The sequence below is a fragment of the Vombatus ursinus genome, unplaced genomic scaffold (genome assembly GCF_900497805.2).
Source record: "Vombatus ursinus unplaced genomic scaffold, bare-nosed wombat genome assembly UNPS02000580.1, whole genome shotgun sequence".
Taxonomy (NCBI): Eukaryota; Metazoa; Chordata; class Mammalia; order Diprotodontia; family Vombatidae; genus Vombatus; species Vombatus ursinus.
Genome location: NW_020940358.1, coordinates 1792949 through 1805227, shown reverse-complemented (window position 1 = coordinate 1805227; position 12279 = coordinate 1792949). Strand labels below are relative to the sequence as shown.

Below are 12279 nucleotides of genomic sequence, written 5' to 3'. Positions count from 1 at the left end.
TGAAATAAAGGGACGTCTGGATGGGCCCAGACCCTAGGAAGGCAGAGGGATCGATGGATGGATGGGTGGGTGGATGAAACCATGGGTTACCTGAAGCCTCTGAATTTGCCTTTTGTAATATAGCATCATTACTTCTACTGTGGGTGTGGGTTCTGGCTTAGAAGGGTATAATTTTAGTGGACAGGAGGGAGAAAAACACAGACCTAAAGCCAATGTAGTTATCCTTCTATGGAGGAAATGAGCAGACAACTCAGGATTTCTGATTCCTATACCTTCCCTGCCAAGGAAAGGAGGAATCTTTCCAACCTTTTCCCATTCTTTTCATTTCCTACAGCCAGACTGGGACCCCATGTCTCACTTTCAGCCTGGCCACAGGGCCCCTACCACAGTCAGTATCAGCCTTGAGAGCCAGAGAGCTGGAGATGCAGGTACAAAAATCTTCTTCCACAGCCTCCCCTCTCCCTTTCCGTTCTTCTCCATTCCTGTCCTTTGATTCTCTGCTTCTTATCTCCAAACTGCTGTGTCCTGTATCACATCCTTGTACCCTGATTCCATCTCAGCTTCTATCCTATTTGATCCTTTCCCCGGACCATACTGGAAGGTTTGAAATTTGGGATAATTCTTGTCCTGGGGTCCAGCTCAGCCACCCATCCTGGCTCTGACTCAGACCCTCCACAGGGATGGAACAGTTCAAAACTCAGGTCCCCAGCTGGGCCCCAGACCTGGAGGAAGAGGGAGAAACAGATCCTTGGGCCCTCCCACAGCTGAAAGCTTCTGGCCGGTCATGGAAAGGTGAATTCTGTTCTTGTTTATTCTCTGCAGCAGAAAAGGGCAAAGCCAGCCATAGACAAGGAATTAAAAGGGGACAGGGAAGCATCTGACATTAGGAGGATACATCTTGTAGTCAAGGAAGGGAATTGCAAATGAATTCTTTGAGTTTTGGTTCTGGAAGAGCCTTCGTGATCCCATCCCCATTTCACAAATGGGGAAACTAAGGGCATGGGGATAGAATAATTAAAGTTGTGGAACTGGGATATGGAATAGGTATGTAAGGATTCAGGTTAGTAGTTGAGAACATGAGACAGGGTTTAGGGTTATGAGGTCAAAACAGGGAATAGGAATAGAAACAAAGGGACTAAAGTTGGTATAGTGGGGTATGGCACAGGGATGTAGGGATTGGTATATGGAATGGGAATGTCAGAATGAGGGGGGTGGTATTGGGATGTAGGAATTAAGATGATCAAATAGGGGTAAGCATGGGAGCTCTGGGCAAAGGGAAAGTGTCTACTTTGTTCCCTCAGAGCTAAGCTGGGCAGGTCGGCTACGCCATGTGGTCATTGGTGTCCTGAAGGGCTTTGCACTCCTTGGCCTCCTCTACCTCTTCATTTGTTCCCTGGATATTCTCAGCTCTGCCTTCCAGCTGCTGAGCAGTGAGTGGCCATGGGCATGACCAGGGGAGGTTTAGGAATCACTAATTTTTTAATTACATTTTTTTCATTTACAAATCAATTTCCTCCCTTCTTCCCCGAACCTCACCTCACCATTGAAAAACAAAGAAAAAAGAAACCCTTGCAATTTAAAGATGGATAGTCAAACAATACAAATTGCTATATTAGCCACATCTAAAACAATATGTCTCATTCTGCACCCTGAGTCCATTCCCTGTCTGTAAGGTGGTGGGTAGCATGCTTCATTATGGGTCTTCTGCAATCACGGTTGGCCATTGGGTGGATCAGTGTTCTTTCAGAAATCTTTCAGAGTTGTTTGTTTTCCAGAGTTGTAGCTGTGGTGTAAATTGTGCTTGTTCACACTTCACTCTGACAGCTCATGCAAGTCTTCCCGGGTTCCACTGGGATCATCTCAGGGATTAGTTTTTTTTAACACTCTCAGACCCTTCTCTCCCTACCTCTCTCCCTCCTGCCCTTTATCTCAGGCAAAGTGGCTGGGGACATCTTTAGGGACAATGTAGTGCTGTCCAACCCCGTGGCTGGGCTGGTCATTGGCGTCCTGGTCACTGTACTGGTGCAGAGTTCCAGTACCTCCTCCTCCATTGTGGTCAGCATGGTAGCCTCAAAGTGTGAGTGACTCTGATCTTCTACCGTGCTCTCAGGTGACCGGGCCTCTCATTTCACAGAAAAATGGACGGATGGGGAGAGGGTTTTGTGGGAGGATTAGGAGGATGGGGGTGGAGGAACAAAGGACCCATATCTGCCCCAATCTCAGGGCTGAGGGTCCAAGAAGTTGAGCTGGGTTTTCTCTTCAGTGTTGACCGTTCAAGCCTCGGTACCGATCATCATGGGAGTCAATGTGGGCACTTCTATCACCAGCACCTTAGTTTCCATGGCCCAGTCGGGTGCCAGGGATGAATTCCGGAGGTGACTGGGGAGAAAGGCTGGAGAGGGGGAAGGTGGGAGGTCCAGAGGCTAGGGAGGGAAAGGCTGGGGAAGATCTTATGGTTGGGGCTTCCCAGGGCTTGGGAGGGAAGTCTATGGTGGAGACTATTACACAGGGTCATGTGACCTTGGTATTGCAGAGCCTTTGGGGGCTCTGCTGTCCATGGCATTTTTAACTGGATGACAGTGCTGGTGCTGCTGCCCCTGGAAATTGCAGCCAGAGCTCTGGAGAAACTCAGTGGTCTGGTGGTGGGATCCTTTACTCTCAGCCCTGGGGAACAGGCACCTGACATCCTGAAGGTGCTAACACAGCCCCTCACCCATCTCATTGTGCAGGTACCTTCCAGGAAAATTGGGGGAGAGGGATCAGAATCTCAGGGTTACTGGGTTCCCCTTTGAGGTTTAATACACTTGTTAATTAGATAGCTTCCATTTCATTTTTCCTTGTCCTCTTAAGAAAGCTTTAACTAAAGCAACTTAGTTCAATGTTCCTAAAATCAACCTTGGTAAAGTGGTATCTTGATTTTCAAAGAGAGAGAAATATTTAGAATTAGGGTCTATTAAGTCATTGTCCAAATCACAGAGGAACCAGGGAGTTTCTTTTCTTTTCTTTTCTTTTCTTTTTTGGTTTTTTGGTGAGACGATCGGGGTTAAGTGACTTGCCCAGGGTCACACAGCTAGAATCAAGTGTCTGGGCTGAGGTCAAATTGAACTCAGGTCCTCCTGACTCCAAGGCCAGAGCTCTATCTACTGCACCACCTAGCTGCCCCCACCAGGGAGCTTCTTGCATTAACCTTGGCTTCCATGACACTGCTCTGCATTGATTATCTTCCTATCCATCTGAATTCAACTCCTGAGCATTCATTGGTTCATCTTTGTTCTCCTGACTACTAACTGCAAGGAACCCCCAAAGTTCTGTTCTTGACCCTTCTCTCTTCTTTCTACACTTTATTCCTCGATGATTTCATCTCTTCCCATGGCTTCAGTTTTCAACTCTATGCACATGACTCTCAAATCTATACAATCTGTATTATAACATTCGTGAGGGTGAGAGCTATGTCATACTTTGTGCCTATATCTCTAACATCCAACGAAATGCCTTGGACATAGTATGCCTTTAATAAGTGTTTCTTGAGTTGAATTCTTTATCTAGCTCTGATTTCTTCCTTTGAGCTCCAGCCCCACGGCTCCAGCTCTTTCCAGTTTACCTCTGCTTTGAAGTACTACCAGCAACTCAAAGGAAATGTGTCCCAAACTGACCTCCTCATCTTCCTCTCAAGCCCATCCTTTCCTCTAGTGTCTGCTTCTGTTGATGGTACTACCATGCTCCCAGTTAGCCAGTTGACTTTAACTCTTTCCTCTCTTCTATCTCTCACATCCAATCTATTCCCAAGTCCCATTGACTGGGGCATAACCTCTTTTCCATCCATTTCCTTCACTCTCTCTCCCCTACTACTGCCACTCTTTTTTACCACTCCATTACCCCTATCTTGGGTTACTGTCATAGCCTCTGATTGGCCACTCCCTGCTTCCAGGTTCTCTTCACTCCTTTCTTCACACAGCTGACTATGGCATCTTCTTCTTCTTCTTTTTTTTTTTTACTGAGGCAATTGGGGTTAAGTGACTTGCCCAGGGTCACACAGCTAGTACGTGTCAAGTATCTGGTCTGAGGCCGGATTTGAACTCAGGTCCACCTGACTTCAGGGCCGGTGCTGTATCCACTGTGTCACCTAGCTGCCCCAACGGCATCTTCTTAATGTGCTGCAAATGACCTTATTTCTCCTCTGTCATTTTTCCTGTTGCCCAGAAGATCCAACACAATAGCCTTTACCTTGGCATTTAAATACCTCCACAAAATGATTCCACCCTACCTTTCTAGCCTTATTTCTGTAACCAGTAGCCTAGAAGCCCTCAAGATCTAAGCTTACACAGACCAGATTCAAGCTTAGAAGAATCCCTAAAAAGGTCATGTTCTCTTTTGGCTGATGCCACCACCCAGAATTTAGTCTGAGAAACTCTCCAAATATAGCTCCTTTCTAGGTTTATTTGGGGCAGCTAGGTGGCACAGGGGATAGAGCACTGGGCTTGGAATCAGGAAGACTCATCTTCCTGAGTTCAAATCCAGCCTCAGACACTTATTAGCTGTGTGATCCTGGGCAAGTTACTTGATACTGTTTGCCTCAGTTTCCTCATCTGTAAAATGAGCTGGAGAAGGAAATGGAAAATCACTCCAGTATCTTTGCCAAGAAAACCCTAAAACAGGGTCATAAAGAGTCAGACATGACAAAAACGACTTAACAACAATAAAAAGGTTTGTTTGATTCTTATTTGGAAGTATCTCTCTGGAACTACCTATTTGGAAGTAAATATCTATCTGGAAGTATCTATTTGGGACTACTATCCCTAGCATGATGCGAGTTAAGGCAGCTTGTCCAAGATTGAGCTACATAAGTACATCTCAGCTTCATGCTAATTAGTAGGCCTTCTTCAACCATCTCAACTGAGAGATGCACTGGTTGTGGCTTACTATATAGCCTCTCTATCTTCTGAAACTCCAGTATAAGTCAATAGGTAAACATGGCTCTCATCTAAATGCTGACAGGTCAGTGAGTTCACTTTTATAGGCCAGCACAAAGGTTATTTCCACTCAAGAGAACGCATATTCTGGAGCGTAAGCCAACCAAATCATGAGAGACAGTGTGGTGTGGTAGATAGGGTGCTGAATTTGGAGTCAAGAAGACTTGGGTTCATTTCTAGTCTCTGACATGTACTAGCTATGTGACCATGGAGAACTTATTTAACCTCTCTAAGCCTCAGTTTCCTCATCTGTAAAATGAAGTCGGTGGGCTTATTGATTTCTAAGCTCCCTTCTAGCTCTAAGTTTATTACAGTATGCTCTTGAGGGTCACCCTAGACATTGAAGCCCATTCCTTAGAAGGCATGTAGAGGTGGCTCCAAACCAACCAATTCATTTTGGAGGCCGTCCCAAAATCACTTAGGAGTTGTCTTGTTTTTCCTTTTAAGGTGCCATCCCTCTATGGAGAGGCGGTGGTAGTGATTGATCTTGTTTTTGTGGCTGTTGTTACTACTGCTGCCGTTCAGTCATTTCAGTCACATCTGACTCTTCATGACCCCATTGTGGGGTTTTCTTGGAAAAGATACTGGAGTGGTTTTCCATTTCCTTCTCCAGCTCATTTTACTGATGAGGAAACTAAGGCACAGACAAACGTTTGAAACAAAGCTCCTCTAGTTGATTAGTGAGCCCTCCTGATCAATCTCTTACATTTCATAATTCACATATTCTAGATTCCAACAAATGAGAACACTAAATATTCCCTAATCTCTTCCTATATTCTTCTGCCTCTGTGAATTTACTAAGGTCCCCTCCACCCCTTCTAGCTCTCCCTGGAATGAACTGTTTTCTCTACTTCATCTGTCAAAATCCCTTATTTCTTTGAAGGTAGGTCTTAAATGTTACCTTCCTCATGAAGCCTTCACTCATTCCCCAGATGAAAGTGGTCTTTTCTAATTCAAATTTTCTTAGAGTACTTCACCTGAATCTCTTTTCTGAACTTACCACATTCTCCCTTGTCTCATTCCCCAATTGTCTCTATACTTGTCTCTTCCCCAATTGGACTGTAAGGTCCTTGAGGGCAGGAGCTATCATTTTTCATCTTTGCATTCCTACTGCAGAACACAAGGCCTTGCACATAATAGGAACTTAGTTGAATGAATAACTGAAGGAATGGGCATTGAAGTCTCATTATATTTACCCATTGATTTATGGTTACAACTGTGAAATCTTTCCCCCTTTTTATCTCCTATGAACTCTTTAAATCAAGTGGGCATACTTCGCCAACTATGCTGGTTATTTTTCACAAGGTTTCTGATGGCTAGCGGGGGCAGTTCTAGGGAATCATGAGGGACCTATGTGTGTGTGTGTGTGTGTGTGTGTGTGTGTGTGTGTGTGAGTGTGTGTGTGTGTGTATGGGGGGGAGAGAGACAGAGAGACAGAGAGAGAAAGGGAGGAAGAGAGGGAGGGATAGGGAGGGAGGTGAGGGAAGAGGAGGGGAGGTTACCCAGCAGGTGGCTGATGCCAGTGATAGGACAAGGGCTGAGGCTAGCCTCCCTCACTCACTGTTCTGGCCTGGCCCTCCACAGCTGGATCCTAATGCTATCTCAGACAGTGCCACAGGCAACGTGACCAATAGCATCATCAAGCAATGGTGTGACACCGAGAAGATGGTGAGGACACATCCTAGGTCACAACCAGACCCCTATCTCCCAGGCATTGTCTGTCAAAGAGAATCCACTTCCTCAGGGTTCCTCTAATCCAAGGTTCTTAACCTGAAGTTCATGAATCCCTAGATTTCAGGGGGTCCATAAACTTGAATGGGAAAAAAATACTTTATTTTCATTAATCTCTAACCGAAAATTTAGCATTTCCTTCAATTTAAAAAATACCATTCTGAAAAGAAATTTTAACCAGATTGCCAGTGTTCATCCTGGCCCTCTGACCCTGGGCCTCTTCCCAATTTAGCTCTGATCCCTGCCCCTTTCTAACCTGGCCCTCTGACCCCAGAACACTCCCCAAACCCAGCCTTATGTACCCCGACTCTCCCAGTATTGCCCTCTGACTCATTCCTAATCCAAACCTCTGACCTCTAACCCTTCCTGTGACCACCTGACTCTAACCTAGACTATGGAGCCTATTCATGTGAAGAACATTAGTGAATGCAGTACACAGTTCTGCTTCCCCTGCGGGGACCAGCTTTGCCAAGGGAGGAATGTCACAGTCAACATGAAGCCTTGTGAGAAACATCCTCTTTGAACATCTCCTTGACTCCCTTTCTCATCCCCACAGGCCCCCTTTTCAGCCTTAGCCCAGTCCTCGCTGATCTATACATTGTGGGGGGTGGGGTATGCCTCTCTTAGGTCACCACCTTTTTGTGGGATCATCCCTTAATGACCTGGCCATTGGCTTCATCCTGCTGGCTGGCTCTTTACTCACCCTCTGCTCTGGCCTAGTCCTCATTGTCCGCCTACTCAACTCCATCCTTCATGGCCAGATTGCCCAGGTCATTCGAAAAGTCATCAATGCTGGTGAGGGGGAACTGGGATTGGAGGGGAGGGGGCAGTTGAAAAGGGTGAAATGGAAGGCAGGGGCAGAGAGAGGGGAGTCACCATCAGAGGGAGGAACATGGGAGGGAGAGATGGGGATTGGAGGGAATTAGTTTGGAGACTGGGAAAAGAAGCAGAAAAATCAAGGCGACATGGTGCATTGGTAAGAATATAGGACTTTTTGAGCTAGGAAACATGGGCTTAAGCTTTCTGCCACTAAACTCACTCTGTGAGGTTGGGAAAGTTACTTGACCTCTCTGAGGCTCATCTAGAAAACGGGGATGATAGTAATTGAACTATCTGTCTTGAAAGATTTTAGTGAGAACCGAAAACAATAATGTAAAAAAAACACAAACCCTAAAATGCACTATCAGAAATTATTACAATCATTATTATACTAATAGTGGTAATATACTGTTACTACTTTTGTGAATGTGGTCATTCTCTGAGCCTCAGTTTCCTCATTTACAAAATGGGGAAAATAATACACTACTTTATGGGTCTGCTCTCAGGAAAGTGCTTTATAAACTGTAAAGTGTTATATACATTGCAAATTCTGTTGTTAATATTCTTACAATAACTTTAATGTTTCCTTCTTTTTGATTCCTGCAGAGTTCCCTTTCCCTTTTGGATGGCTTAGCGGTTACCTGGCCATTGTGGTTGGTGCTGTTATGACCTTTGTGGTCCAGAGCAGCAGTGTATTCACTGCAGCTATTGTTCCCCTGATGGGTAAGTAGAGAAGCCTCACTGTGCCAGTGATGGTGCTTGGAATGGGCTGGGAGAGGTATGTGAGGTCCTGGTTCAGTTCAATTTAGTTCATCTCAATAAACACTTACTAAGTGCCTGTTATGTATAAGACACTGTACTAGGTGCAGAGGACAGGAAGACAAAAAAGCCAGTTTCTGCCCTCAAGGAGCTAATATTCTACTAGCTACATGTCTACAGATAAGTAAATCCAAGAAACTTGGAGGCGCACTGACAATGGAAATTGGTTGGTGGGAAGGCAGGGAAGTCAAGTACCAGAACAGGTTGTATCTGGGAGCTGAGTTGAGCTTTGAAGGGAGTTAGGAATTCTAGGAGGCAGAGTCCAGTAGAGAGTGCATAAAGATGGGAGACCGATATTTCTGTGGCAAGACACAAAGACAGGAAGTGGAAAGTTGAATTCAGCAAACAACAGTAGACCAATTTGGCTGAAATAAATCAGGGAGAGAAAAAGACTGGAAATGAGGAGGTCTATTAGGAAGCTTTTCAATAGTTCATTTGGTTGGTGATGAGAGTCGAAACTAGGGTGTCCATGGGAGTGGTGTGAAAAGGGCAGCCTGAAGAGATGTTGTGGGGCGTAGAATTGATAAGACTTAACAACTGCTTAGATAAAAAGGAAGCAGAAATGGTGAACTTAGGTAACAGGAAGAGTGGTGGTACCTCAATGGGAACAAGGAAGTTTGGAAAAGAGATGGGCTTAGTGGGGAAGACAATGAATTCCCTTTAGGACATGCTAATTTGGAGATACTGATTGGAGATGTAGGTAGAAGTTTCTAGCAGGTAGTTGATGATCAGCAAATAGAGTTCAGGCAAGAGATTAGTGGCAAATGTATATTCATCCATTCATCAAGCACTTATTAAGCACTTAGGAGATAAAAAGACAAAGATTAAACAGTTCCAGTCCTTTAGAAAAGATATAAATTTTGAAGAGATATTGATTTGGGAGTCATGTTTGTTGTAAAGGTGTTCTAAATGAGTATGTAGGAGCTGATGCAATCACCAAAAACAGGTGCAGAGAGAGAAGGGAAGAGGACCCAGGGCCAGCCTTGAAGAGACATCCATACAGTGTGTCGGGAGATGGATGAAGGTCTAACAAAGGGAACTGAGAAGGAGTGGTCAGATAGATAGGAGGAGAACCAGTAAACAGAATTGAAGTCAACAAAGTACAGTAAAAGGATGCAGAGAGGTCAAGCAGGATAAAGCTTGGTGGGGGTGGAGATGGGGGTGGGAGTGGGCAAGGAGGAAACAGTTGGATGCAGCAGTTATTGCTGGTAATATTGGAGAGAGCAATGAGGATCGATAGGGTTGCGATTCAGATTGCAAAGAATTAGAATGCAAGTGTCAGTCCAGGAAATGGAGATACTGAATACAGATGACTTTTTTTCCTAGGAGTTTGGCTGTAAAAAAAGAGAAGATACTATCTTGAGGGGATGAAAGGCTTTTTTTTTTCCAGTGAGGCAATTGGGGTTAGAATTAGGAATTCAAAGGTAGAGAATAGTACATAGTTGGACTGATGAGACAGTGGGTCCAAGACAATGAAGGGAAGAAAGAGAAACCAGTTCAGGGGTTTTGATTCACAGACAATGAGAAATAAAGAGACTGAAGGTTGTAGTGGGAATAAAGAATGGATTCAGAAGGAGGCAAAGGTAGGGATAGAAAGATAGAAGGTCATGGTCAGAAAGGAATTTCATGATTCAGAATCATGGAAGTAGCACAATCATGGGTGTTGAATAAATGATTGTTGAATTGAGTCGAATGTCTTTTGGTGAGATCTAAGATTTGTCCTTCCTTCTGGGTGACTGAGGTAGAGTGAAGGTACAGGTTATAGAAGTTGAGAGAATTAAGGATCTGGGGTACCAAGGTATTTAAGGGGGCATTAAGATGTATATTGAATGCAAGGATCTAGGCCATCTCCAAAAATCTCATGATGGAAAATGCTATCCACATCCAGAGAAAGAATTATGGAGTTTGAATACAGACAGAAGCATACTATTTGCTCTTTTTTTAAAATTTTGTTTTGTTTTGTTTCTTCTTTCTTGTGGCTACTCCTATTGGTTCTAATTCTTCTTTACAACATGACTAATGTGAAAATACGTTTAATAGGAATGTATATGTAGAGCTTATATCAGATTGCATGTCATCTTGGGGAGGGAGGGGGAGAAAATTTAAAACTCAAAAGCTTATAGAGGTGAATGTTGGAAACTAAAAATAAATTAATAAAAAAGAAGCTCAAAAAAGATGTATATTGCAGTCTCTGGGTAAGAAGGCAGAGATTGGAGTAGAAAGAAAGACTGAACAGGTACTGAACTCCTTGAGGAAGAAGGGAGAATGACCCAGAAGCTGATAGGTAACTGTGGCCAGGTTCTAGCCAGGATGATATAGATAGGCCAGGTGAATATCAAAAGGAGAAGAGGTTGCTGAGTGATGATGTGAAAGGGATGATGATGTCTAGAAGAGACAGTGAGATGTAATAATTTTTCTTTTGAGACTGTGACTCCCTGTCTTGCTAGTCTGAGAGTACAGTGGCCACTTGTGGATCTGATTCCCACTACTGATCAACACAGAAGTTTTAACTTGCTCAGTTTTTCTCCTTGAGCCCCCTTCCCCACCCTCAGCCTAGTGCCCTTTGCTCCTGAGAGCTCACTATATTGGTACTAGACTTAGTTAATCCCCTTAGCATGGACTTTAGTCCTACTGCTGCTCAGAACTCCCAAACTCAAGCAATCAAGGGAATCACATTCCTTAGTAACAGGGACTGCAGGAATGCACCACCACACTCAGGTGCAAAGATTATTCTCACTCCTATTGGCTCAGGATGTGGGGGCAGGACAAAAGAAGTACCTAATACTGGAGATGATAACCAGGGAAAGAACTATTTAGAGGGAACCAGTTTTCCCAGAAGGCAAGAAGTTGGAAGGAATGTGAGAGGAAGATGTAGGGGATAAAGTGATAGAAGAGGGGTTCTAGATGGCACAACATAAGGAGAGGGCTGCAAAAACATGATATTGTCTTGTAAGACTACTTCATGAATTCTGAAGCTCAGCTTTAGTAAGGAAAGTCATGAAAAGGTTTGGGGTGTGTGTGTGTGTGTGTGTGTGTATGTGTGTGTACAGGGGTGTTTTGCTATAGTGGGAAAAAGAAGATCAAATAAGGGATAGATCTGTTGCTTGGGTGAATGGGATTATAATCAATGATAGAGAAAACAGAGGTTCTCAGTTCTTGCTCTATTTCTGTATTCTCTACCAAGAAAAATTGTCTTTGGACAGAAAAAATGATGAGTAGGTGACGCTCCTGATAAGTAGGGAGATAGCAAATTGGCCTAGCATAAGCAGTATTCTGTGAGGACCAATGTGAGCCACTGTGAAAGATATGGAGAGAGTGAAAGCCATCATTGAAGTAGAGAAAGCCAAAGGTTATCCTGGTTTTCAAAGAAAGAGAATAGAATGGTTTTTACAAGCTATTAGCAACTGGCTTGACTTCAATTCCAGACAAAATTATAGAATGCGTTTTTAAAGGGAACACCTAGAAAGGAAGCAACAATCACAGAAAGTATGGTTTCATCATGAGCAGGTTTTGCCAGGCTGAATTAATTTCCTTTTTGACAGAGTTATGAAAGTAGTAACTCAGGGAATTACTAAAATTTTATCAAAGCATTTGAAAAAGTATCTCATGATATTTTTTGTGGACAAGATTAAGATTCATGGACTAGATTGGGGTTCTTAGCTTTTTTGTGTCATAGACCCTTCTGGCAATCTAGTAAAACCTGTGGACCCCTTCCCAGAATAATGTTTTTAAATGCATGAAATAAAATACATAGGATTATAAAAGAAAGTAATTATTCTGATCTACAGTTATTAAAAAAATTTTTTTTGGAGGGGCTAGGCAATGGGGTTAAGTGACTTGCCCAGGGTCACATAGCTAGTAAGTATCAAGTGTCTGAAGTCGGATTTGAACTCAGGTCCTACTGATTCCAGGGCCAGTGCTCTATCTACTGCACCACCTA

At 43.8% G+C, this 12279-nt stretch overlaps 1 protein-coding gene across 1 annotated transcript in view; it reads left to right on the top strand.

The window, feature by feature from the left end:
- Positions 1-349: 349 nt before the first annotated feature.
- Positions 350-12279, top strand: part of SLC34A3 (solute carrier family 34 member 3) — a 28044-nt gene continuing 16114 nt past the window's right edge. Inside the window, exons 1-10 of the mRNA XM_027852539.1 lie at positions 350-428; positions 679-792; positions 1302-1430; positions 1934-2077; positions 2264-2375; positions 2534-2729; positions 6555-6638; positions 7093-7204; positions 7329-7496; positions 8127-8243. Of these exons, the coding sequence (XP_027708340.1) occupies positions 350-428; positions 679-792; positions 1302-1430; positions 1934-2077; positions 2264-2375; positions 2534-2729; positions 6555-6638; positions 7093-7204; positions 7329-7496; positions 8127-8243 (1255 nt within the window). The remainder of the gene's footprint in view (positions 429-678; positions 793-1301; positions 1431-1933; positions 2078-2263; positions 2376-2533; positions 2730-6554; positions 6639-7092; positions 7205-7328; positions 7497-8126; positions 8244-12279) is intronic.